The 27,989-nt window shown below is 33.5% G+C and overlaps 2 protein-coding genes and 2 long non-coding RNA genes across 9 annotated transcripts; 2 read left to right on the top strand and 2 right to left on the bottom strand.

Moving 5' to 3' along the window:
* Positions 1–183: 183 nt before the first annotated feature.
* Positions 184–6,591, bottom strand: LOC107900822 (probable helicase CHR10). 2 transcript variants are annotated; one of them, XM_016826542.2, is made up of 17 exons: positions 6,274–6,591; positions 6,162–6,169; positions 5,978–6,056; positions 5,722–5,879; positions 5,453–5,584; positions 5,144–5,324; positions 4,689–4,824; positions 4,496–4,613; positions 3,609–3,698; positions 3,263–3,370; positions 2,983–3,186; positions 2,530–2,655; positions 1,802–2,457; positions 1,188–1,333; positions 949–1,101; positions 486–600; positions 184–406 (listed from the first exon to the last, which is right to left on the bottom strand). In XM_016826542.2, the coding sequence occupies exons 1-17, from the start codon at positions 6,452–6,454 to the stop codon at positions 388–390; spliced, it is 2,610 nt and encodes an 869-aa protein (XP_016682031.2). In that variant the 5' UTR covers positions 6,455–6,591; the 3' UTR covers positions 184–387. The 2 variants fall into 2 exon arrangements, with proteins under 2 accessions (XP_016682031.2, XP_016682033.2); XM_016826544.2 differs by lacking the exon at positions 6,162–6,169.
* A 1,888-nt stretch (positions 6,592–8,479) lies between these two features.
* LOC121219843 (uncharacterized) lies at positions 8,480–9,447 on the top strand. Of its 2 annotated transcripts, none has more exons than XR_005916818.1 (2): positions 8,480–8,891; positions 9,238–9,447. It is a non-coding gene; the product is annotated as an uncharacterized lncRNA (long non-coding RNA). The 2 variants fall into 2 exon arrangements; XR_005916817.1 differs by having other exon boundaries at positions 9,235–9,447.
* A 1,075-nt stretch (positions 9,448–10,522) lies between these two features.
* On the top strand, positions 10,523–16,277 carry LOC107900247 (uncharacterized). 2 transcript variants are annotated; one of them, XR_005916816.1, is made up of 4 exons: positions 10,523–11,014; positions 12,327–12,382; positions 13,501–13,565; positions 14,724–16,277. It is a non-coding gene; the product is annotated as an uncharacterized lncRNA (long non-coding RNA). The 2 variants fall into 2 exon arrangements; XR_001684847.2 differs by lacking the exon at positions 14,724–16,277 and having other exon boundaries at positions 10,528–11,014; positions 13,501–13,794.
* A 458-nt stretch (positions 16,278–16,735) lies between these two features.
* On the bottom strand, positions 16,736–21,179 carry LOC107900823 (putative endoplasmic reticulum metallopeptidase 1-A). 3 transcript variants are annotated; one of them, XR_005916814.1, is made up of 8 exons: positions 20,800–21,158; positions 20,552–20,705; positions 20,095–20,274; positions 18,924–19,010; positions 18,725–18,812; positions 18,461–18,549; positions 17,093–17,290; positions 16,736–17,008 (listed from the first exon to the last, which is right to left on the bottom strand). XR_005916814.1 is itself a non-coding variant. In XM_016826547.2 (8 exons), exons 3-7 carry the CDS (start codon positions 20,206–20,208, stop codon positions 17,258–17,260), a joined length of 372 nt encoding a protein of 123 aa, XP_016682036.2. In that variant the 5' UTR covers positions 20,209–20,274; positions 20,552–20,705; positions 20,800–21,157; the 3' UTR covers positions 16,736–17,008; positions 17,093–17,257. The 3 variants fall into 3 exon arrangements, 1 of the variants encoding a protein (XP_016682036.2); XM_016826547.2 differs by having other exon boundaries at positions 18,924–18,971; positions 20,800–21,157; XR_005916815.1 differs by having other exon boundaries at positions 17,093–18,549; positions 18,924–19,035; positions 20,800–21,179.
* Positions 21,180–27,989: the final 6,810 nt, after the last annotated feature.

Raw genomic sequence — 27,989 nt, 5'->3', positions numbered from 1 at the left:
TGGCGTGTTCATCTTCTGTTTTTAATAGCGGACTTATCAACAATGTTAAGGAGAAAAATTTCAGGCGCTTCCTCGTCTTTAATGGAACTGACTATGATCAACACGAATTGATGAGCATTTGATATTTAGCATTGCAAGTGCATTCTTTACTTAAAGAAAAACAAATTCATCCCATCAAATAAATGGTCCAAAGAAAATTGTAATATACCGATATCATCCCATCAAATTCATATATTTACAGCATGCAGAATAATCCATTGTACAACACATTCAACCTTCTCTAATGTCATGGAAGGAGATAAGTATATGAGAGCTCCTAACTTAAATTTATGGCTGGCAAACAGTCATGAAGGTCATGAACATAACACACAATACTCCTTCAGCAAGTTACCGACGGTAATAATACCTACAAAAGGTAAATGAAATTAGTTGATTATATATTCTTGCAAAGAGAGAGAGATAGGTGAGAGGAGGGGGATGCATACACAAAGATCTTTACACCATAAATGGAAGCATATTTTCTCAGAAGACGTTCCACGGTGTACCACTGAGAACGATCTGATCGATCTTGATATCCAATTCGTGGCATGTGGATTGAAGCTGTTAAAAGAAGGGATAAAATACATTAGATGGCTCCAAATGGTTGAAGCAAACAAGACTTGGGTTCTTCATAGCTGTAAATGAAAATCAAAATGATGCTTCATCTCATAAGCTGTTGATTTGTTTTCTGACATTTTGGTGGATGAAAGCAGTCATACATGCATGAAGGCAAGAGATCAGCCAACTAGATTGAATCATAGAGGTAATTTACATAATGCAATGATCAAGTATTTAAGAGACAACAGAACAAAAGAGAGAGCATCATCTTACTTGAATGTTTTGAAGATGTAATATTAATTAATGATGATGGTGGTGATGATGTAAGATGGATTAACTTGAAATCTTTACCAGAATTTTCAGCTGCTGAGAATGATGCCTTTGACAAACAACGTTCCAGATCAGGCATAGTGATGTCACTACGAGGAACTTTACGTCTTGGATTATAAGATTGAACAACAGCCAAAGCAACCCATAATGGTGTATTATTTTCCTTGACATCCTCTGCATAGCAGAAAATGGAGCAAGAGTGAGAAATTAGAGACATGATTAAAACCCAAAAGGAGAATTCTTCAAGTTACTTAGCTGACCATTGACTCTTATAAGATGAAGATCACCGAGATGAAGGTCCTGAAACTCGGATGCTCGTTCATATGCAACAGGAACACTAGCAGAAAGCTTCGCTAGAGCATCAAACATTCCACCATGACCCCAGTTTCCAGAATTATCAATACAACTGTCAAATTAACATTAAATCAATGATTTTAACTTCCTAGGCATTTAAATGTCTATAAGTTCAACTTTCTGATGGACCTGTGCAAATAAGTCCATAGGTTAAAATATTAACATGAACATAATATGAAAAACATACATTCTAACTTTAAGTGACAAATGATACATAAAAAAACAGGTTTAGAATCATTTAAAATATTAAGGAACAAACTCATTTTCAAATGCTACATAAAGTGCTCAAAAGAAAGTCGATGCAGATTCAGAAATGCTTTAAAAAGGAAGTTCGCAAATGAAATTCAACCAGAATGTTATCTTAGCCATTTTAGCAATCATGCAGCAGTGGAGGCTCACAATTTAACAGTGACTCAACAGAGGCCATTTGTTTGATCATGGAGGAAATTACCCACCATCATTAATCCTGTAATGAGCATAATAATGAGAAGGCTAAGGTGGATGTCTGCAAGAAACTAACCTGAATATTATAGCAGGCTCAGAGGGACAAACTTTTGATGGATCAGTACAATTGCCATAAACAAAAAAAACAGAACCAGAATCTGACAGCATATCACCATCCATTGGACAAGGATCTTGGACAGACAGTGAATGGTATCCATTAGCTTCCCACTTAGCCGCCTTCTTTTCCTCCGCCTTCTTCTTTGCAGCCTCAACTTTCAGATGCCTGTCCTCAGGAAAGTTCCTTCTACTTTCCAATGCCATGATTTGATTATCACCCGACTGTGAAGCTACCTTGAATTTTTCAACCCAAGAAAGGTATGAAGCCTCATCAAGACCAGGATCATTGCTGACGGAACTCTCTCTCATATGAACATCATGGCCATCCATCAAATCCCCTGCATTAATCTCAAACTTGCCATCATTCTTGCCTAACATTTGTTCATAACGCATTGCAATTACTTTCTCAGCCATAGCACTTAGCTCGGATGTCTTTAACTCATATGCTTCTTCATTATTGATCTGAGTAGGATCGAACATATGCAATCCAAATATGATAGATCGCAAATCACCCATTTCAGCTCCTTCCATTTCTTTCCCCTCCTGGTCCATGACATGATCTCCTACAACATTATGACTAAGTTGCAGCTTCCTTTCTGCTCTCCGCATAATTACCTGCATCAATACAGCCAAGTGCCAGGAGTAAGTATAGTGGCCTTCAATTTTAATTGGTACATAAGATCTCACCTGTTCCACACTATATTCCGTAACAAGGTTTATGGACAACACATGATTCATTTGGCCTATTCTATGTGCTCGCTGAAGAGCCTGCTTGTCTACCTGAGGATTCCAGTCTTGCTCGTAGAATATAACCTGTGCTATCAAAATTAGTTGGGTCAAGAACATGTGAATATAGTACTGAGAATATAATGGAAACATTTAGGGTGTGCTTTAGAACAACTTTAGGAGGATTTTAAACCCAATTTCTCATCATTCATAGTTCCTTAATTGAAACACAAGTTTATACAATCAAATCTCTTATTATGGTTGCACCTACCCATAGTTGATAGTACTTTGCAAAGCAAAAACTGGATGAGGAAATTAAGGGAAAGAAGTATCCTCGCTCAAAATGTTATTAACAATTTCATACAACGAAAATTGAGAAAGTAGTCATCCAAGAAAGGAATTGAGAGAATTTACCGTATCAGCAGCTACAAGATTCAAGCCAACACCCCCAGCTCTCGTAGAGATCAAGAAAACAAAAGCAGCAGTTTGGTCAGATTCTGAATTCACACTCCCTTCAGCTGATTGCTTGCTGAAACTTCTTATTGCAGCAAACCGCTCTTCAGCTCGAATTGATCCATCAAGCCGCTCATAGGAATACTTTCGTAACTCTAAAAAATCCTACATTGCAATTTAGATATACTATTACACAAACATTAGCAATAAAGCAGAAGCATTCCTGTTATGGATGACTAACCTGTAAAATGTCAAGCGTATGTGTCATCTGAGCAAAGAGAAGGACACGATGCCCAGAATCATATAGCTTCCAGAGTAGTTGATCTAAAACCATAAGCTTCCCACTGCCCTGATCAGGAAATTTTAAGAGAGTAATGGGTGTATTCTAAAACTAGAAGTTTACTCTTTCGCCCAAAGCGATAGGATTGGTGAAGGCAAAAGAAGATAAGTTTTTGACATATTCTGGTTCACAGTTTTTGTTCTTCTACAAGTTTTATAGTCTTGAGTCTTGACACAACTAAAAAATTGAAACGAACTCTTAATTGAACACCTTTATTTTAGCAAAGCTATATGCAAAAGTGCAATACCTGAACAAGGTGTTCACCCTCTTCATATGGCTCAGGCTCAATGCCAGGGAAGAGGTAAGGGTGGCTACATGCTTTTCTTAGTTGAATTACCTGCCCAGTAAAATTTTAAATGTTTTTAAAATAGAGCAGAAGAATAAAGAAAAATGTCTGAAAGCATTAGGGTGCAAAATAACTTCTGATGAGGAATAATAAGTAAGATGACTAAGTGTCAAATTAATCAATGCTTTTAAAAATAGGGGCACAGAAACATATAAGGAATGCCTTGAGAAATTGATGCCCTAAAATGGGTTATTTTTATCCAACAGATAGAAGAACTTAGAACTATAATTTGTGCAGCATCTCAAGGACCAGAAGCAGACTCATACGATACAACTGTTACATGAGAAAAGGCACCAGTTACTAGGGTTAACAATAGGAGTAGTTGGTGTTACATGAGAAAAAGCATCAGTACTATGGTTGACAATAGTAGTAGAACTGGTATTACTTGAGAATAGCACTATTTAGAAAGTTAACAATAAGAGCAGAACAGGTTTACATGAGAAAAACACTATTTAGAAGAGTTAATAATCTGTAGCTCAATGACTAACATCAAATCATCATGTAACATAGTTTGTTGGATCTATCAACTCATTAGCTACCACTCTCCAAGACCTTGGTAAGTAGATTTTTCAGCAGTGGGATAATATTGGTCCCTAATAAGACTTCGATAACTCGAAAGGAAGCATAGTATATTGACAACTCCGATATGAACTTCCAGCCTGAGACATGAAGCGATTTATATAATGTTTAAGAAATGAAGGAACGACAGCCTTGGCATTCATATTACAAAGTAAATGTAAAAGCTTATAAGTGGACATCAAAGCTGAGAAGTTAGGAATCTAACATACAATATTTTGTAAAGATTGATGGCTACATGAGCAAGAAGACAAAGCAAGAAGTTTTGGAAGCTCCTTTCTTAATATTGAAGTATACACCTTCTTTTGCAGGCTAACTAATGGAGCCATCCTATAAAAATAAAATAAAATAAAAACATTAGCATAAGAAACTTGTAAGTTTTTAAAAAGTCAACATAGAACTTACACAGTAATCTCAGTAAGAGGCGGGAGTACTAGATTTCCAGACTCAATAAGTTTAGCTTTTGTCCGTCGAAGCATAAAAGCTTGCAATATATACTTTAAACTCTTAAACAACTCCTTGGACTTAGATGATGTACTATCTAGTAAAAGGAAACCCAGAAAAGGTGTAAGACGTGTGCCATGAATCCCCTTATAAAGTCATTATGTCCATGTAGAAGCCAACATAAGGTAAGAAGGCAGCAAAAGGTCCTCGAAAGTCATAAATGCTTGATTTCAAGAAAGAAGCAGATATAAGAATAGATTTCAATCCATGAAAAAAAATGCCAGAGTTTTAAACTGAGGGAAGCAAGAATATCAAAACCTTGTTTCAAAGATATACACCATACTCTGAAAGGACAAAACGTAGATTCAGATGAGGCCTAAAGTTAAACAACCTATATAGTAAATAACAAAGACAACCTGATGAAATATCTCCAGCTTCTTTGAATAAAGAAAGAAACTGGTTTAGGGTCCCAAACACTGAGGGCATACAAAAGTGCATCAAAGCCCAGAGTTCAGTGAGATTGTTCTGAATAGGAGTACCAGTCATCAACAACCGTCTTGGCATAATAAACCTATCGTTAAGGACATTATACAGAACCTGTCAAGATCTACAAATTAGAATGCCTTATTTAAGCAACTAGATCAAACTTACATATATAAACTACAATATCATAAAAGAAATATGAAGAAGAACATGAAAGATATATCTTGCTATCTTAACCATACGCTGGAAGGATTTTTAAGCCTTTGAGCTTCATCTATTACAGCATAATGCCAGGGTATTTGAGAGAGAAAATCTTGATCGATCAATGCTATGTCATATGTTGTCAAGAGCACATCAAAGGGTAAGGATGGAACCTACAATATACGGGAAATTTCCTCAAACAAGTTGGTAAAGAGACAACTGATGTTTCAATACACTCAGTACCAGAACAAAACAACTACTTTGGCGAACAGATTTCAAACATAATGCAAACACATAGCAAGAAACTCACATTTGATGATGACTTCTCTTTCACGTGCTCATATATATTCTTGCGTAGACTTCGCCGGTGTTCTTTGTCACCGACATACCTAAGAACTTCTAATTTAGGAGTAAATTTAACTATCTCTGACACCCAACCGTCCGTTACACTTAAGGGACAAAGCACCACTACAATATAATTTTGACAACAATGAGAAATCAAGGCATACATATATAAGCCCAGCCACCTCAAAATTCTTAAAATCAAACCAAAAGTTCTAACTCACAAAATGACCCAGGTGACTTCTGATGGACCTTCAAATAGCTCAAGAAGGAAATAGCTTGAAGAGTCTTCCCCAATCCCATCTGTCAACCATTGTCAAATTACGGAAATTATCATATACAAAAGTTTAGCGGGAAAATTACCGTTATATTTACAAATTTTAATTCAATTTTGAAAAAGGAACAAACCTCATCCCCTGCAATATGAATTCAAGAAATAGAAAAAAAAACTTACATGTTAGAAGCTAAATTTTTCAATGGTAATGATTTCAGAACTAAAAAGACAAGAAAAAGGAGCTACCAAGAACGACGTTGACGCCAAGAACATATCTCCTAACAAGCCAAGACACTCCGTCGACTTGGTGAGGTTTCAGCGTCGCGGTGACTCCAAATTCTACACAATCCACCGCATCGTCTCCAGCTCGTTCGTCGTACGTGAGGACGATTTTGGCCGCGGCTTTAAGCCTCTGTTCGTAATTCATGAAATTGGAAGGAGTTTTCGGGTTACAGATTTGGCGGCGGATTTAAAAAAAAAGGGAAAGCGTGGAAGGAAAGCTAAAAAGTTTCAACGGCGCCGATCCACGTGGCTTCAATCCAAGTTCAGCGAGTCTTAGGTGGAAGCATGTTTAAATGCTAAAACGCCCGGCCCAAATATAACCCGGTAGAGAACAAATAAGAAAATTCCATAAAATCATGGGGCACAAAATATATAGTTGCTTATGTGTCTTTTACGCCATTATATTTATTTATTTTTAATATTTTTTATTTTCCCACGTTTCTTTTTCTTTTCATTTTTTCTTCTTCCCCTACTTCTTATGTGTTTTTTATTTTTTATTTATAAAATCACGGACACAAAAATTTGTCGAAACCATTTTTATTATTTTGGAAAAAAAATAAAATTTAGTTGTCGACTTTAAAAAAGAGTTGCTATCTATCTTTTATTAAGGTGTGATTGGGTTACATAAAAAACGACTTTGGTCTACGAGTTTCAGAAAAACGGATTCGGGAATCAGTTACATACGAGGAAGGATTAGCACCCTCGTAACGCCCAAAAATTGGTACCGAATTGATTAATTAATGTCTTAAAGTCGAGAGTTAAAAAATGTGATCCTTAATTAAATTAAATTATTTATTAAGACTTTCTCATTTTGAAAAAAAAAAGAAGAAATATCACACCTAATGCGTTAGGGCAAACATTTTATTCTCTTCAAGATGAGTTAGTCCAAAAAACTCGAGTAATAAAATTTTAAGAAAATATCTAATTGTTTAAAATTTATGAAGAAATCGCAGCCCAATACGTTAGGGCACAATTTCCTAAAATCCCCAACATTCAATATTTCCTTTATTTTTTAAAAAAATCTTTGTCTCAAGAAATCAACGTGTCACATCCAATACGTTAGGACACAACATATTGAATTCCCGATGACAAGTTTTATTTTGTTTGATTAAAGAGCAATCCTCGATTGTTAGATTTTACGAAGAAAATCGGAACCCAATACGTTAGGGCTCAATTTTCTTGAAAATCCTAAATACGAGTATTTTCTCTATTTTGAAAAACTCTATTTTTAAATTCGAGTAAAAAGATGACGTAATGTTATGTTGAATGTATGAATAGATGCCTCTTTAACAAATATCAATAATAAATACAACAATTGTATAGAAATGATATGAATAAATATATAAATAAAAATAATGACATTCAAAATATCAAATAAAAGAGTAAAATAAAAAATATGAAAACATAAATTGATAAACAAAGGATTGAAATAAGCAAAAACGTATAAAGAAAAGAAAGTGCATAACATATACATTGAATCTATGAAAAAAAAGCATACATATGAATTTACATATAAACTTTGGATTATAAAATTTATATAAAGTATATAATGTATAAAAAATATGTACATATAATAAAATATGGGTTAAAAATATAAGTAAGTATTTAAGCATCTTTGAAAAAATATATGTATTTATATAGATATAAAAGAATATTTATTAAAGAAAATAAATATACTTGTACATAAAATATATATATATGTATAGATGAAAAATATTAAATAATATCTACATTAAAAAAATATGTGTATAAATATGAGAAAAATATTAGTTTGAAAAAATATAAATATGTACATAACAATGAATATACATATATATAGATTTAAAAGAAAAAATAATTACATAAAAATAATAATTTCATTGTTTAAATTAATTAATTCTTAAAGATAACAAAAAGGACTAATTTGAATTAAAGGATTGAAGTTTGGGGCAAATTCGCGAATAAATGGAGACTGGAGGACCCTATTGAACACGCCAAAAATTTGGAGGGGCTGGAAAGGAAATTATCCCTTCTCCTCCAAAACGGCGTCGTTCAGATAGGATTAAATTGGAATCGAAGAAAAATTAAAGGGATGAATTTTTAAAAAATAAAAGAAACCTAATAGTAAAAACTTTAAAAGGCGAAGGGGCTAAAAGTACAATTTTCCCCTCCACTCAAAAACGCGCAGACCCTAGGCTGGGTCGGGTCGGTTTCGGGTTGACCCATGCCCAAAACGGCATCGTTTTCATTAGCTATTTAAACCAAAAATCCTTTTCAAAATTTTCATTTTTTTCAACCTTTAAAAAAAACTTCAAAAATTCAAAAAAGGCTCTCCCCTCCCCAGCCATCCGGGCACCGGTCCGGCCATCGGCCACCGCGCCGGCCGCCGACCTCCAGCGCCGACACCGCCATCTGCGGTGGCCGGAAAATGAGAAAATCTCCTATTTGGTTCCTTGGGCCTCTCTAAACCCAAATCTGGGTTTGAAGTTTTCAGAAAATCGACAGAAGCCACAAATAAATCGAGGAAACCCTTCGGTTTCCGGCCACCGATCCTCGGCGTGGCTCCCTCAAACGCTTCAGCGCCCCTCAAAGTCCAAAGAAAGGTAATTTCTTTCGTTTTTTTGATTCAATATTATTTGTTTTTTAAAAAGAAAAAAGAAAAAAGAAAAATATATATGTATAAATAACAATAGAAAAATAAACAAAAATTGAAAATATCAACCTTTAATTCCGATTGACTCTCTGTTTGTGCTGTGAAATTGCTTTTTTTTATTTGATTTTTTCCTCTCCTTTTACAATATTGAATCTGCTTTTTTATAGCAGTTTATGAAAAAAAGAAAAAAAGTAAGACATATCTAATACATTATTTGCTTGGTGATTTTCTTGGATTTTCTTGCTATTCTGCTGATATTATTCTGTTGCCTTTCTTGCCGTGCGGATTTGGAGAAGGCGCGCACAAAGATTCGGCTCGTGCAGAGGGACTTGGCTGCGGCAGCAGAAGTTTACCCTAGAAACCCTATGGATTTCTGAAACTGTTTTGGGTCACACTGTGATTAGGCCATTTTTTAGATTGGGTCTGGAGCTTTGGGTTTTGTGATTTTGGGCTTAGTGTTGTAAAAAAACATTGGACTTTTATTTTTATTTTGTTTATTAAAGGCCGGGCAAAATCTAGGCATTACAAAATTAATCTCTATTTTTTTATTCAATTGAGTACTTAAACTTTAAAAAAATACATTAAAAATGCCCTTAAAGTTTTTCAAAAAAAGCAATTAAGCCACTAATTTTTTTACACTCAATTGGGTACTTAAACTACCAAAATACATAAAAAAATCCTTTGATCATTAACTTTAACAGTTGACTGTTAAATTTAACTGCCTCTAATTTTTTTAGTTAAAAACACCCCGTGCCATAACATGACGTGACATGTAGCAAAAAAATTATAAAAAATAAAAATGAATAAAAGTTATAAAAACTATTAAATTTTAATAAAAAAATAAAAAATATTTAAATTTTTATTAAAAAGTATAAAAAACTATAAAAAATTGTAAAATTTTATAAAAATCATAAAAATTATAAAATGTATTAAAAAGACTCTTTAACTATTAGCTTTAATCGTTGACCATTAAAGTTAACGACCCTCAGTTTTTTTTTCAGTTAAAGCCATCACGTGCCACAATACAGCATGACATGTGGCGAAAAATGATAAAAAAATAAAAATCAATAAAATTTATAGAAAAATTATAAAATGCTTCTTTTGGTACGATGTCTTTTATAATTTTTTTACTAATTTTATATTTTTTACATTTTTATAATTTTCTTACGACTTTATAAAAATTTATAATTTTTTTATATATTTCTATATATTTTATATTTTTTTCAAAATTTTTTACGATTTTTATATTTTTTATTAAAAATTAATAATTTTTATTAATTTTTATTAATTTTTTTATCATTTTTTGCCACATGTCATGCCATGGTTATGACACATGGTGGCTTTAACTGAAACAAATCAGGGGCAGTTAAATTTAACGGTCAATTGTTAAAGTTAACAGTTAAAGGGTCTTTTTGATGCATTATGGCAGTTTAAATACCCAATTGAGTAAAAAAAAGTAAGGACTTAATTGCTTATTTTAAAAAGTTTGAGAACCTTTTTGATGTATTTTAAAAGTTTAAATACACAATTGAGTGCAAAAAAAATGTCTTTATTGCTTTTTTTGAAAAAGTTTGAAGGCCTTTTTTATGCATTTTAAAAGTTCAAGTACACAATTGAGTGCAAAAAAAAACAGAGACTTAATTACTTTTTTTGAAAAAGTTTGACGACTTTTTACACAATTCTTCTATTCTTTCCCTTTCACAAACCCTAACCGCTGCTCAAAGACCCCATTGCTTGTCGCCTCTTCCGGCCAAAGCTGCTACCGTCTTTTCTCTCCCTACTGTCCCAGTTAGCTTTGTTTGTACACAAACCAAAACGATAGAAAACCCAAAAACTAGGAACTTCCAATCCACCATCGGATCAATGTCTCCAACTGCAGAAAACTCAAGTTTTTGGATGTTTCTTGGAACAATTTCTCAATGGGGAAGCCTTCATTTGGTGACTGTTTAAGTTTAGGACACCTCAATGCCTCCGCCAACAAGTTTTCTGATGACATTGGTCGTGAAATCTCATCTTGTCTGAACTTAAACTTCTTGAATCTATTGGACAACCAGTTTTTCTGTCGCATTCCAGGTTTGTCAATATTCATATTGCAACATCTTTATTTAAGCTGGGAACAATTAAAAATTTAATGATCACGTAAATTTAAATAAATATAAACGATTATTTTTATAGTTTAATCTTATTTCAAATGAAATGGTATATTTAAAGATTTTGTTTAAGTTGTTGGTTTGTAAATTAATTTAGGACTCCAACAAATTTTTTTTACAAAAATATTATTGTTTTTCTTTAAATAATGTTGTAACTAGCCTGTTTTTTAGTGGCGTCGAAAATAGTGGTTTCAGTGCCACAAATTGAGTTTGTAAATATTATTAGTTAATATTTATGAGTAAAAAAATAGTATTATATGAATTTTGATTTGATAATTTTATTAATAGAATGAATAGTTAAGTTCAAGTGATTTGTCCCTAAAGCTAAGTGGTTTTGAAAAATGAGGTTTCGGGACCTCGTTTCTGTAAACTGAATCCATAAATATTTATATAGGTGTATTAAATATTTACGGATTTATATTTTATTAAATATTTACGAATTTATTATATAAGTGTATTGAAATTTGCTCGAAAAATTTTAACATTTTAATAGTTCATTTAGTAAAAAAAACAAAATCATAAAAATTAAATAAGTTAATCACTATTAATTTATAAGGGTTAAATGAGTTTAAATGACTTGTTCGATTATTTTATTTGACAAATAAGCCATAATCATTTATGTTAGACGATTTATTAATGGTTTATATATAAAATTATATATTATATTATAATTTAATAATGTTAAAAAGGTAATAAAAACAAAAACAAGAAAAATGGCCATTTCATTATTGTTTTTATTCACTTTCTTCAACCTTCCTTCATCAAAAGCCGTGGTTGAAGAACACCAAAGTTTCGGCTATCAATAAAATTCATTGCATGTATTTTTATTCTATTTTTAATGATTTTTATGTTTTTGAGATCGTTGTAGTTTAATCTAGTTAATTTAAGAATTAATTTGTAAAATTGTTAAATGTTATAATTTATGTCATTGATGAATTTGTGATGTTTTTGAAGTTTGATGATATGTTTATAAGCTTGTGAAAATGTAATAAATATGGGTTGTATAGGGACTATGGAAAATTCAGTCAGCATGAATTGAGTTTAATTATGTTTAATTTGAAGTTTCGAGTTTAGAGACTAAATTGAATAAAAGATGAAAGTTTAGGGTAAAAGTATAAAATATTGATAAAGGGTAAAATACATGAATTTAAGTATTTTAAAGTATTTGAATGGAACAATTGAATTAAATTATTATATTTAGATTAAGAAATGGATCAATCGATTGATAATTGCAGGAAAGGAAAAGTCGTCAAGTAATTATCATTGAAGTGTTCGTAGCCATTGTGTTTAGGTAAGTTCATATGGTATTATTTTGTGTATTTTAGTAATGTTATTATTAAAAATTATGTAATTTGATGACATTGGTTATATCTGAAATATTACGATTGAATTGGTGAGAAAATGGATTGAAATGTAAACTGTTATATGATTACGTGTATCGAGCTCGGATGAACATAGGATAGAATACAATTGGCATGCCAATAGGTTATATTGTGCGCTATACGGGATTGACTTGTGATGAGATAATGATTCCTAACTTATTATTATCTACTGAATATATCGGAGTCCAACATTTGTTGAGGACTATTGTGTTATATTTACAGTAATTCTAGCATGTTATCGAGGGTGGATGTTAGCCTATGGGCTAGACACTTGGTGCCCATGCGTGTTTTCAGCTGGTTTGGCTTGTTTGAGCTTTCTAGCGTGTCTTGGGTGAATAACCGCGTATCCGTATCTGTTTATATCGTTCATCGGGTATATTTTAAATGGTTAAATGACTTGCTAATAAATTATATAAATGTTTACATGATTTCCGATATTATATCGTGACTTGGTGTTGAATGATCTTATATGACTGATTAGATTATGCAACTCGTGTAAATAGAACTCATTTGTTGAATGATTTTGGTTGATAGGATGAATGTTTATTAACATTGTTGTTAAATGTATAAAGTGAAATGGGTATATAAAACAGTTATATGGAATGAGACATTGAATGGAGAAATTGAAATTTGATTTACAAAATGATTATGTGTTAAATGTGTAATATGAAATGGTTATATGAGAGAGTTATTCGAAATGTTTATATGGATAGATATGTAAAAATGGAATTTTGAAATGAACACTTTAAATGTAAATGTGAAATGTTAAATGAATAGGTGTTGAATGAATGATATATCTAATGTGTTTACTTGTATATGTCTTATAACATAATAAGGTTATAAGTTTCGTATATGTGAACTCATTGACCTTGTGAGACTTGTGATATGTGTAGATTAATAATGAACTCATGATCTTGCTAATTGCAAATTGTTTAAGTTGCAACTTTATGGTAAGTTAAAGTTTAAGTTTATTACGAACTTACTAAGCAAATATTTGCTTACATCCTTTATGTTTGATTTCTTGTAGATCATTGAAAGTTTATGATGGTTGGAAGTTCAAGTCAGAGCTCACACTATCTATTCAACAACTCGGTATAAATTGTGATTATTTTGATTTAGGTTATAAATGACATGTACTAGGAATTTAAGTTCAATTACTATTAGACATGTTGTTTCATACTTTGTTATGTGATGCTGTGGTTGTGTTTATTTGGCTCTTCTGGTATGTTTTAACCACATGTATATAAGTAGTATGATTCATGACTTTGCAAGTTTGGTTCTGATTGTAGTTTAAGGTTATGAAATGCTTGATATGTAACAACCTGGTTTTAGCAAAATCGAAATAGTGGTTTCAGAACCACATATCCGAAGTCGTAAAATTATTTTTAATATTATTTTATGTGTTTACAACATGATAGCATGTACGTGTGAAAATCGTTTGGATGTTTAATTTGATAAAAGGACTTAATCGCGTAAAATACAAAAGTTGCATACTATTTGTTTAAAGTGCTTAATTGCTATGATTAATTAAATTAAAAGTCCTTATGACAATATTAGACCATTGGTAGTGTTAATGGACATTAATGGACATGCATTATAAATTTCTATGTTTATTCATTAAGGGTAAATAAGTAAATTGAATATTAATATGTAACAAATAAAACAAAACATAAAACATCATGCATGTTCATCTTGTTTGGCCGAAACTCAAAGAAAAAGAAAACCATTTGAAAGCTTTAAGGTTCGGTACACTTGGGAGCTTGATTTAGGCATGTTATTTGCTTAGTTTTTGATAATTTTTACGTTTTTAAGATTGTTGCTTCGTATACAAGTTAGCCCATGCTTAAATTTTCGAATTTGTTGATGAATTCATGAAATGCCATTGATGAATAATTAAGTTTTTTTGTTGTTGTTTGATGATGGATTATAAGAGTTTGATGTTAGATTATTATGTTTAATTAAGTGGTTTTTGATAAAAATGCTTATTAAGGATTAAATTGTGAAATTTGTAAATTGAGGGGTCAACATGCGAAATAAATGGAATTAATAGGCTGCTAGGGACCTATGGAAAATTCGGCCTAATATGAGCATGATGAAATTTTGTGTTTTTTTGAGTTGTTCTGAAATAGGGACTAAATTGAGAAAATCTGAAATATTAGGGGCCAAAGTACAAAATGCCCATTTATGTGTTTTTGGATGAAATTGAATAATGAACATGTGATTAAATAAGTTAAATTTGAATTTAATTAGATCAAGAAAGGAAGAAATCGAATTTGGATCAGGGAAAGTCGAGGTAAGTTCATAAGTAAATAAATGTTTTTGAATTCAAATGTATATGTTTTATATATTGCCGAATTGATTTGTATATATATACATATTGCCGAATTGATTTGAGCATTGGATGACTGGTTTCGTGCATGAATTGATTTAATTACTAAGTCAAAAGCTCCGAATGAACCTTAGTAAATGTATAGGATACTGATGTCATGACATTAGGACTTTCGAGGTGTGATTTCGTGTAAGACCATGTCTGGGACATCGACATCGAAGTGAGAAAACGTGTAAGACCATGTCTAGGACATTGGCTTCGTATATGATTTGTATAAGACCCTATCTGGGACAGTGGCATCGATATGTAAGACCATATCCGGGATATGGCATTGTACGAGCTTTATATGATTTCTGAGTGTCCTTAACAATTCCGAATGGTTCAATGGGCAATGTCAAATTGAGATCGAAGGTGAATTTGAGCTAAATGGTTCAGGTATGTGTGAAGTTTATATGTTCATGAAATATTAAGGTAAGTTTAGTACTTAATGTGGTAATATGAATTGAATTATAAATATCATTGAGATGAATTATTTACTTATGGCTTACTAAGCTTCCAAAGCTTACTTTGTGCATTCTTTCATTGTTTTATAGATATTTAAAGCTAGCTCAAGCTCGGGGATCGTTAAGGATTATCATCACACTATCAATTGCCATTTCGGTATTTTGAAAGCTTGCTATTATGTCATATGGCATGTATAGGCTATGGTTAATTTTGAATTGCATATAAGTTGCCATGCGAAATGGCTTGTTAGCGGTGCTAATTATTATGTATATTCAGTCATATTATAAGCTCTTTTGGGTAGTATGTTTCGAGGTAAATATGTATGATATGTTTGGTTATAAGATTCGGTTTGAGTAATGATTTAGTTGGTGGATGTGTTTTTACTATAATGTGTATGTTCTGATAAGTTCAGTTATGTATAAGTGATTGCTTGTGAAATCAGTCATGTGGTTTGGAGATTAATGGCAAAAGATGACTATGTTTTATAAAAGTTTGGTCAGTCATTTGAGCAAGTATAATGGGTTTGGTTAATAATGTTATTTAGTTATGAAATGGTACCTAGTTGAGATTTTGTTTTGATATTGGTATGACCTATAGAGGTTAAATTGGATGACCGAATAAATGATTAGTTGATTGGTTGAATATATGAAAATTAGACATGTTATTTATCATGAAAATTAGGTGTACATTGATTTTTTTTATTTGTGTACAAAAATGTTTAATGTGGCTATTGTGAAATGCGCCTAAGTTGGTAATGGTTACAATTGTATTTGGTTATTTAGTGATGCTTGTTTATGTTTTATATATGTATGCTTATTAAGCCGTATGGGATAGCTTGACCATTACAGCAAAATTGACTTTTAGCAACGTTCTTTTAGGCCTTTAGCGGCGCTTTTAAGCGCCACTAAAAGTATTAGCGGCGTTTTCACAAGCGCCGCAAAAAGTGCTGTAATAAACAACTCGCTAAATTTAGCAGCGTTTATGTGAAAAACACCGCTAAAGATCATAACCTTTAGCGGCGCTTTTAACACAAACGCCACTAAAGATCTTGACCTTTAGCGCTCTTTTATCACAAACGCCGTTAAAGAACAAATCTTTAGCGGCGCTTTTATTACAAACGCCGCTAAAGAACATGACCTTTAGCAGTGCTTCTCACAAAAACACCGCTAAAAACATTACCTTTGAAAAAATTATTTTAATCAAATAATATTTATTTTATGATAAATATTATATTATGTTTTATTTTTTAAATTTGAAATTTAAATATACTTTTAAGGATAAATAAAAAAATATTATTTAAATTAAATTTTCTATGAAAATTTTAACTTTAAAACTAAACATAAAAATTAATGAATTTAGTTTTAGAATTTAAAATAATAAATTAATAACACAATTAAAATCCAATAGTTAGAACTCAAGTTGTCGTAAATATTAAAGTAAAAATAAAAATTTAGAAAAAAAACTAAAATAAATAATACATATGAGAAACAGACTAATTAGTTGAACCTGCCTATGACTATACACATTGCAAGGTAATAAAAAATACAATGCATTTTCTTAATCAAGTAAATCTTGGTAATAAAAGATATAATACATTTACTTAATCAAGGAAATCTTGTAAAGAACTCAAAGCAATGAGCCTTAGAGAAAAACTTTTGAGCATGGCTTCGAATTTGAACTACTGAATTAGTGCCTACATGCTCTGCATGAAAATAAGAGTAAACTGTTCAAACCATAGTGAACATGGCAAAGATAAGTAAATCAGTTCAACTCATTGTGCACTTACCTTCTATTTGACGCCAGCCACGACCATACAACCTTAAAGCTTCAAGAAACCTCTGATGCTTCAAGAAATGAAGTTGAAGAAATGGATGCTAATGCTGACAATCTGGTATTCCTCAACTTAGTTGAGCCATCTGGTATGATAGGTCATGTTCTTCCACTATTTTGTTCAAGTCTTAGCGAATTTGATCCAAAAACCACCCTTCATCGATTCAAGCACATGTCAAAAGCCTTAAACCTAATTTGTTTCTCCCTAAAATGCTCAGTGGAATAAGCAAAGCATATATTATATATTCTTGCTACTCCAATTTCCATCAAGAAACTTTTCGCAACAAACAGAAAATATTAATATATGAATCATCAATTAAAATGCCTAAATATTCAAGGAAAAATTTCTCTTTAACTTGCAATAGTTTTCAGCACAGAGAATACTGTAAATATCGCAGGTTTGAACATCCAACCCTGCAAGTTGTGTAACAACATATGAGGCCATAACCTGTCCAAATATCGCAGGGATGGTACCAAGAACTGGTATGATATGGACCCTAAACCCAGGTACTATCTGACAGCAGAATAAGACATTAAATTGTTGGATTAAACATGTAGATTACATACTAATGTAAACCAAAATATTTTACTTTATATATTGCGCATCCAATAGGGGTAAGATGGTGGTAGAGACATTGTAAACTTGTAATTTGATGTTTATTTTCTTTTTAATTCTAACCCCTCAAGAGAAACTAATAATTCAATTCTTTTACCACTTGACTCTACTAAACTCTCATTTCTGCCATCTAGAATAGTTCGATAGTGATGTCACGACAACTATTTTATTACGTTGTTAAAAGTATATTAAAATTTTTACATGTCAAAATTACGATTTTAAAACTTAGATTTGCATTTTAAAACACATACAAAAATAACATAATTTTTTATTTAAAAATAACATATGCAATATGAACAAAATAAAATATGTAATATGTGTAAGTGAAAACTTTTGTTTAATAATATTAATATGTACAAAAAATTTAAAATGAAGCATTGGTTGTGTAATAATATTAGTAATTGAGATTTTATATATGTTAATGGTATGGTTTCAAATCTCAACATTTATAATTTAAAATGAAAAAAGACAAAAGAATTCTTGTAAGAATATAAGTTATTTCTCTAACCGACTCAATGTACAATTGACACTAATTCAGTGAGGTGAAACATTTGCTGTAGTGGTAAAGTTGAGATTTTATATATGCTACTGTCATGAGTTCAAATATCAACATGTATAAAATAAAATAAAAATGGTTTTATTTGAAATGTAAAAAGACAAAAATTACTCTTGTATGAATGTAAAATATATAAAAGAATGAAGTAAAACCTGGGCTGCACTATGTGCCATGGGATAAATTGCTGATTGAGCATAGACTGAAGAAGGCCAAGAACCAGGTCCAGATTGGTAGACTAGATCTGTAGTGTCAACAAATACGTAATTTATGCATGGAAAATAAAAACTGAATTTCACAAATGTCTATAGACAGAAATTTTCAATATTTATCCTGATCAAGGTCATTTTAAGAAATGATAAAATAATGTTCTCACGTCCCAAGGAAACAAAAAATAATAGCATTGATTTATATCCTACCAAGACCTCCTGTCCCAGATGCTTCCACATTTATAAAAGCTCCTATGGAATGATGCCATTTATGTGTCCTCATGAAACCATGTGCACCCTAAAATATCAAAAGCAACAACGTTTCATAAGTCTATATGTAGGATATTCAACAAGATCTGGATCTTTCAGCAAAATTAACAAAATACTGTCAGTATGGAGATTTCGTAACCTTATCAACAAACATATGTTCTGTGATATTTGTCAACAACTCTGCCTCCTGCACGGAGATTTCGTAACCTTGTCATCCTTGACAGCTCTTGCAAAGATTATAGAAAAAAAAACTACTAAAATTGTTAAGAAAGCAGTTTTGTCCCTACCCCAAAATTGTTATGTAGTTAAAGATAACCATCTTACTATTCATAGGAAAACTTCCACAAATAAAATCTATTAATTAAAAGGCCTATGCTATGGATGTGTATTTTGATATGAAATATCAAACACGTCATAGACACTTAAAACTTTGAGATAGTTATACTAATTTTTATTTCACTATAAGAACCTCATATACTCAAGCACTGCAAGTATTTTGTGAATTAACCAATGCTTATGAAGATCTACTACTTACGGTTATCAATGCCAGCTAGAATCACAAATATTAACAAGAATCAGACAACTTACTGGATTTAAGTTAATGCAAATTAGAAGAAAAGAAAATAACCATGAATGATAAGGGTAACAAATTTTAAGGTAAATATTAAAGTTTTGCATTGCACCCTTCTAGAGCTCTCTCATGCTGCGTGTAATATTTTGGTTCATAATTTAAATTCAATTGTATTATGCTGCTGTCTTTATAGAATTGAGAAATACTAACATGCAAGGTAACATTCATAACAAATTTATGAAGCCATGTCCTACCAGAAAACAAGAATATATCCTTCCAATTGTTGGAAAGGATAAGTCTCAACATAATACTATAGTACTGAGTTGCATGCGAGCATACAGTTTGCGCACTTTCAAAAGGCATTGACTAGTTGCATATGAACATAAATAGCAAAATTAATCAAGCACTTTCAAGGGACATCATTCTAGCAGTTCTTTAAAGAAATGGATTTCAATCCAGAATTCAGCAGTTCTGTAACTAGCCTAGCAGACAGATGGAAAAATAATATTTATTTTAGAGATCAGTCTACCTCTTAAGTGGAATAACTTTCTGTAAAATTTAACCTTGTGAACTTTTTTATTAATATATTTCTTCTAATACTTCTTAGAGATAATCACAGTCAAGAGATTCAACCATTATGATTCAATGGATGGTTAATACAAGACCAAACAAAGACAATGCATCTAATTCAATAAGCTAAGCAGTGCTCATGAACAAAGCAAAGAAGAATTATATTCACCTCAAAAACTTCCATGTGGAAGTATGAATTAATTTCATTTATCGCTGCTTTTGCAGGGGCTGTCAAAGCTTTTTGAACGACCAAAATAGCATTATAAACATTATCTGCTTGCATACTCTTTGCACAGTTTCTTACTATAGGAACACCAACCTTTACTTCTACAGGAAAGAAGACATAAATCTAGAGACAGAAATACCATCAGTACATCAACATTGAAGTTATAAAATTATTTGTAACAAAAAAGTAAAGAAAAGGGAGTTGCTCTATATTTCTAATATTAGAATTAAAAGCAATGACCCGTTCTAACTATGCAATCTTTTACAACAAGAAAGTGCAAACTCATGCAAACTGTTTAAAGAATTCTAAACATTTTAAAAATTTGAAAGATGGGCTTCTGATTTATAAACTGATGATTCTGAAATAACTGCACAACTTGCTAATTTGATATGCTTATTACCTTGTATTTGAAGCAAAAATGGGGAATCCCAACACCAAGGGCTAAGAAAAATTAGAAAAGCACACACAAAGTTAAATGCTTCAAGAAAACAACTCTCTTCCCCATAAACCTTCCAGCCAACAAAATCAACACAGTCCTCGGTGTAATGCTTGCTCTAAAGAAATAAAAAAACAAGTAAAAACCCAAAAATAAGGAACATTTCTTCAGAAATCTATAAATAAACGAATAATGGTTTTCAAAAGAAGAACCTGAGTTTGGTGGGTTTAGGTTTACGCTTGTTAAGAAGCGGCTTCTTGACATCCTCAGTCGGGTAAAACTTGGGAGGTTTCTCAGTGGCAACGGGGGCCTTAGGTTTGGGATCATGACGGGGGAAAGCACCGCCATTTTTGGCCTTCATTGCCCAAAGGCCACGCTTGTGGTACATCTTAGACCTGGAATCTTTCCCTTATATCTTCAATGGTTTGACCCTTTTTAAGTCTTAAATAAACATGGGCAGAAGACATCTTATCCACATGAAACCTTTAATAAAACAAATTTCAATCACCGAAATTCACATATAATTTTAAAAGAGGAAAGGGGGAAAAACCCTAATTTAATTTCCTCTACAGCAACAATGGCGAAATTTCAAAATTTTTCAATGTATCTGGAAAAATAATTCAAATAAGAAATTAGCAGATATCTTTGATGAAGCCATATTTGATGAGCTTTACCAAAAACGCCGCTAAAACACTGAGCATTAGTGGTGCTTTCTCAAAAACGCCGCTAAAGCCCTAAGTATTAGCGGCGCTTTCTCAAAAACGCCGCTAAAGCCCTGAGCATTAGCGGCGCTTTCTCAAAATCACCGCTAAAGCATTGAGCATTAGCGGCGCTTTCTCAAAAACGCCGCTAAAGCCCTGAGCATTAGCGCGCTTTCTCAAAAACGCCGCTAAATCCCTAAGCATTAGTGGCGCTTTCTTAAAAACACCGCTAAAGCCCCGAAAGCTCAAAAAATGGCATCGTTGGGCTTAGGTTTTTTGCGGCACTTTATGGAAAACGCCGCTAATGCCTGTTTTTAGCGGCATTTTCCATAAAGCGCCGCTAATGCTCGATCTTTAGCAGCTTTTTTTATCCAAACGCCGCTAAAAATGCTGCTAAAAACCTATTTTGTTGTAGTGGACTTAGATTAATGTGCAATTGTGTACAATTTATGGATTGGTATGTTCATTAAATAGTTAATGGAATGGGATTGTTACGGTTTGATATTGTGTTTAAAATTGACTTAGATTAATGTTTTATAGGTGAATGAATATTAGGCCGTATATTATGATTTGTTTTGATAAATATGTGCATGTGCAAAAGCTTTTAAATTGGGGTGTTTGATATTTAGCCAATGAGATAGATGTATACAATTGAGTGTTGTGGTATATATATATATGCTTGGTATATGAAAACGTAATGTAATAAGCTTATTTATAATTTGATTATTCGAATGCCTTGATTGTTGATCATATGATTCAACTATTGGATTTATAAAGCATATGTAATATGATTCGATGTATGTTAGTTGGTTTGAAATTTGAATAGTTGAATGGTTATGACTCGGTTAAATTTTAGAGCATGAATTGTAATAAATGATTGTGTTAGACTGTGTTGTACTCGGTAATGCTTCGTAACCCTAATCTGGAAACGGATACGGGTTTGGGTGTTACATGATAGAAATATGATTTGCGGTTTGGGAAATGATGTAAGTGAATTAGATTTTAAATGTTTGAATTGTGGCACCAATGATGTTACATTGGTTAGGCACATAGGTTGAATGTGATTTGGCATAATTTTGGCATGTTTTGATGTGTTTTGAATAGGGTATAATTGGATGGAAATTGTAAGGTTTGGAACCTAAGATATGGATGTTGAAATAGTTTAGCTTGAAAGTCATTTTAACTACACACGGTTTAGGACACGGTCTGTCACACACGGTTACCCCACACGGCCTGTCACACAGTCGTGTGCCACATATGATCACCCCACACGGCCGTGTGGTCTGTTTGATTCTCATTGCAGGATTTTTCACACGGTTCACGAATGTTACACAATCTGATGACACGGCCGTGCAACCCTATTTCAAATTGTACATGGTACATGAAAGAAGCTACGAGTTGCGTATGTTTGAGATTTCCCCATTTGGGGAAAGGTCTTGGGCCATATAGCTAGTTATTTATTTTACTTGTCACCAAAAAAAAATTCTTTTCCTTTTCTTATGTATCCAAATAGGAAAATAAGGTTGCGGATTCAGTTACTTGGTTAAGTTGGATTATTCTCTTAAAGGCTGAATAGTTAACCCATGAACCTCAGTTACTTCTTCACTTGTTAATCGCAAGGCGCTTTTTGTTTTTTATAAAAATAATCAAATATTCGCAGGCTATTTTATAACAATCTTTAATAAAATTATCTGCATAAAGAAATTTTCAATTGGCTTAACCATAAATTTTCATTTCCCAAGTATGGCCCGATCTGCTCGGCTCTTTAGGCTTAATTTGTACGGGCCAGGCTTATTGGTAAGCTATATAAAGTTTTATTCATATATTAAGACTTGTACAAACCAGCAGAGTACCAATTCAGAAGTAGAAGAATACGAATCAGCCTGCAGGTTCTCAAACAAATCAAAATGCAGAGCCGAAACAGAAAAATATCGAAATAGAACACCCAGATGAACTTAGTGGCTCGATCCACACATGCCTTAGTCATGGGATCCACCATGCTATTTGCTTCCCTCAACACATATAAAATCAAATAACCAAAGTGGTATATGGTTTGAAGTTGAAGCTAAAATGTGATGGTAACACACACACACACACACCATGACATAAAAGATTGTATAGATGAAAGGACTGAAGCCTCGATAGTATCCAAAAGTTACGGGACCTAAAATAATTAATGACCCTAGATGAAACCACGTGTACGGCCATTATGGTCCACCTTTGAAGTAAAATATGTAGGAGTTCCGGAAAAGCTGGGAGAGAGAGAGGAGAGGGGAAAAAACCTTGCTTAAAATGATATTCGCTTATCTGGTATATGTGTTCCTTATTTGGGTGGGTGGGATATTCGCTTAAAATGATAGATTTCAAAATTGAGTTTGGTAAAAATTTAGGTCTATGTGTACCTCCCCAATCATGATTTAAAATGTGAGGGCAAATTACATATAAAAGTTTCAAATTTCTATTTAAAAGAGCTTTAATTTTTTAATTATTTTTAAAAAAGTTTTAAATTTTATTTTTGTGAATTTTTTTAAATCGTAAAAATTTGTACCAATTTAGCAATGGCTGGAGAATTGATTCGTCTTGATGACAAGCACATATTCGTCGAACAAATGAAAATGGTAAGTGTTAAATTTAATTTTTAAATATTATTTAAGATTTTTTTTATCTATGCAATTTTAAATAATTATTATTTAATTATTTGTTATAAAATTCTGTAGATCAGATATTGCAATGTTATATCCGTAATATACATGGTCCTCCATCACCGTTGGTAGAGAATTACCTGCGGGAGGTGGGTTTTTGGCACGTGGCAACGGTAGGCTGGGGATGCAAGTTGGACCCAAAACTTATCAGTGCGTTGATTAAGAGGTGGAGACCCGATACGCACACATTTCATCTTCCATGTGGAGAGTGCACTATCACTTTGGAAGAATTTAATTTGCAATTGGGATCGCCGGTGGATGGGTACGCAGTCACCAGGTCTGTTTAATCTGGTGATTGGAGAGCGATATGCTACGAGCTTTTAGGCGCTATTCCGGAGAATATTAACGGAGGTCGGATCGAGATGGGCTGGTTACGAGACACATTCCTAGATTCGGATGATGATTCAACCGAACTAAAAAGAATCCGATATGCTCGGGCATACATTCTTTAGATAATTGGAGGTTATCTGATGCCGGACTTGTCACGGAACCTCGTACATCTAAGATGACTGCTGAAACTCGTTGAATTTCGAGCACCTGGTGAATTTAGTTGGGGGTCTGCCATGTTGGCAACATTGTACCGGGAGATGTGCGGGGCGACGCGACTGAATAAAGCGAAAATCGGAGGTTGCCTGTCACTACTGCAGTCATGGGCAAGGTTTCGCTTTCCATTTTTACGTCCTCAAGTGGACCACCCGTATACATTCCCACTCATAACGAAGTAAATTTTATATTAGATTTTACAATTATTACGTAGATTTAAAATATAATCGAATGCTAAAAATTTATTTAATTAGGTGGAACCATTCGGCAAGTTATGCTCGGTTACCTACCTCTCTTGAAGATATACGGCTTCTATTAGACCAACGGTCGAAAGCACAAGTAAGTATTAAATAAAATAGATATTTCCATCATAAGATAGTCAATTGGTATTTAGTATTTAGTATATAACTAATATTTCCATCATGGTAATATAGTTTCAATGGATACCATACGAGGATCCGACAATTCGGGCAGTAATTCCGGATGAGTTCTTCCAAAATCCAAATGCTTGGCATGTGAAAGTCCCGTTGGTCAACTTTATGACTGTGGAGATGTACCAGTCGGACAGAGTATTACGGTAATTTAGATTTCGACAACCGATTCCCATGGCACCTGAGATGTTGGATGATCATCACAAAATCGGCCTACGGTAATTGCATACGGATTGGCCGAGATTCTGGTCATACTACATCCAAATATGGGAAGATGGGTATGATTATATACCAACTCGGGAACCGATCATCGTTCCAGAGTTAGCGTGCGTGCCAGAATACATGCCATGGTTTAGGATCTTGGCAAGCCGTATTTACTTTTGACAGAGGAGAGGCAGTGGCAATTGTGTGTCCAAAGGGAACGACGTGACCCTTTAAATCCAAAAAGAAGGGACGACGTCGCAAGCCCATCAACAAGGCCCAGACATTCACCCGACCCATCATCATAGCCCATACAATCACCAGCCCGGCAACAACACCGACACAGTCACCTGACCCAGCAGTTCAACCGACAATACCTACGGTACAACCTTTTCAGATGATGCCAGGTGCGTATCCTAGCCCTTTTATGTATCCTAACCCTTATATGTTTCCTTTTTCTAGTCCTATGACAGGTTGGAGTCAATGGCCCGGTTCATCTCTATTTTCGATTACGCCGAGTGGACCGCCGATGTATAGGCCAGTGTCGTACGAGGGATCGCAAGAGGGGCTGTCGGGGAACTCTTCTTTTTTCCATACCCCATCACCGTATGTGTTTCAAACAGCTTCACCGTTGGTGATGCAAACACCTCCACAATTACTATTCTATTAATGTGGCTCATCGTCCCAACATCGACAACCAGATCCCCTATCGGAGGAACCAGAATCCCTGCCGGAGCAACCACAATCCCCGCCGGAAGCTGGACAAAGGAGGAATCTAGCGCGTAACCGTCGATAATCGCCATGTGGCACTGAATTCGGTGGGCATGGAGATTGATTTTTATTTGTACAAATATTTTGAATATTTTGATATTATTTGATATAATAAAATATAAATTCTTCTATATTATTTCATGTACTAAAATAGAAATTTACTTATACATTTTTAATATAATAGAAATTCTTTTAAATAAGGTAATATGTTGAATATTTCTATATTATTTCATTTAATAAAATAAAACATTGTTTTGAATAAAGTAATTGTAATTTACTTTAATATTTTTAATAAAATAGATTTTCTTTTAAATAAGTCAATATTCTGAATATTTGTACCAATTTTCGATTTAAAAATATAAATAATACAAAGTTTTTTACAATAACGTTCAACTATTGCGATTTGGGCATGATCGGCTTGTATGGCCTGGGTTCCACACCATCCGCACAACTTCTTTTGACTGGTTGTTTCTTGGATATCCATGTTGTTACGTATTCTAGTCGAGCAAGGTCGACCCTTTGGTTTGCGATGCAATTCTCTATTCGATAACAGCTTAAAGGGAGCAAGTGATACAGACGACCACTTACATTCATCTGGGACCGGTGGGAATACGTATCTCCAGACGTTGTACATGTTTTCTAACTTGTACACTTCGTAAACATAGCTCATCGGATCTAGACGGAGATTCTGACAAGCTGCAATTACATGAGCGCATGGATAACGAAGTGCGTCAAACATCTCACAGTCGCAAGTCCTATTTCGCAAGTGTACACGATATTGCCCTCCAATAACACATTGGTGCAGTCTGTCAAACTCTGTCACGTGAAACCATAAGTTGTCTCGATCGTGACACACTATATGCATGGTGTTCACCTGCGCCTTGGCCTTGTTAATTTCTTGCACTACCTTACTGCACCATACATAGCCTCCCTGCATCTGGCCTGCATAACTCGCTGCTCGCTTTTGAAATAGCGCCGCCAAACGAAAATATGTCTCTCGCACAACCGATGTTATCGGTAGATGGCGTGTTTCTTTTAGAACAAAATTTATACATTCAGCCAGGTTTGAGGTCATATGACCATATCGTAGGTCGCCTGGTATGCTTGTGCCCACTGTTCGAAAGGTATGTTACAAAGGTAGTCTGCACCTTCGCCGTTAATTGAACGCAAAACTGCCAACATCTCATAAAAACGATATTTATTTATTTCATACCCTGCCAATATAAGTTCAAAGCGAATATTACATACCACTCTTTCAATTAGAATAAATATAAAATGACAAACGAAATTATATTAATAGAGACTAAATACCCATGTTGGTCACTTGTCGTCGTTCACTCTTAGATGGATATTGCCTGTAGTAATTGGAAGCAAAGTGTCTTAGGTAATACCGATGGTGTGTGCGCTACCATAAGCTTCCCTGTCGATCAATTGCAGCTAGTATGCTGGTGCCCCGATCTGAAATAACACATATATCAGGTTGGAGGCACACATGCCTCCTTAACTTAGATAGAAAGAAATCTCAGTCATCAGCTGACTCTTCCGGTGTTATTACAAACGCAAGTGGAAGAATTCTCCCACTGCCATCCTGTGCCACTGCTACCAATAGCCGATGGGTATATCAACCAAACATAAATGTACTGTCAATTTGTACCAATGTCTTGCAGTATGAAAATGCGTCTCGGCATTGCTTAAAGGTCCAAAACAGGCGTTTGAACACTTGGCATCCACGTAGTAATCGGTCGTTGTAGTACGCATGTTCCGTTTGAAGGTTTGTTATGCAATCTGAGACGTATCTCTCTAGCACTTGACACCACTGCCATATTTCATTATATGAAGCATCCTACCCACTATGCATCTTCTCCAACGCCTTCTGCTTAACTATCCAAGCCTTCCGGTAAGAGGGCGTGTACCCCATTTGGCTACGAATATTGGTAATTAAGACCGGAACTAAAGTTCTGGGATCTGCCTTCACCGTAGGTAGTATCAAGCTAGCTAACATTGCTGAATCCATCTTGGGATGATCTTGTGAAATACCTATAAATGGAGTACA

Source organism: Gossypium hirsutum, chromosome D08 (genome assembly GCF_007990345.1).
Source record: "Gossypium hirsutum isolate 1008001.06 chromosome D08, Gossypium_hirsutum_v2.1, whole genome shotgun sequence".
Classification (NCBI taxonomy): domain Eukaryota; kingdom Viridiplantae; phylum Streptophyta; class Magnoliopsida; order Malvales; family Malvaceae; genus Gossypium; species Gossypium hirsutum.
The sequence above is the reverse complement of the archived record's forward strand: the minus strand, read 5'-3'. Positions and strand labels throughout refer to the sequence as shown.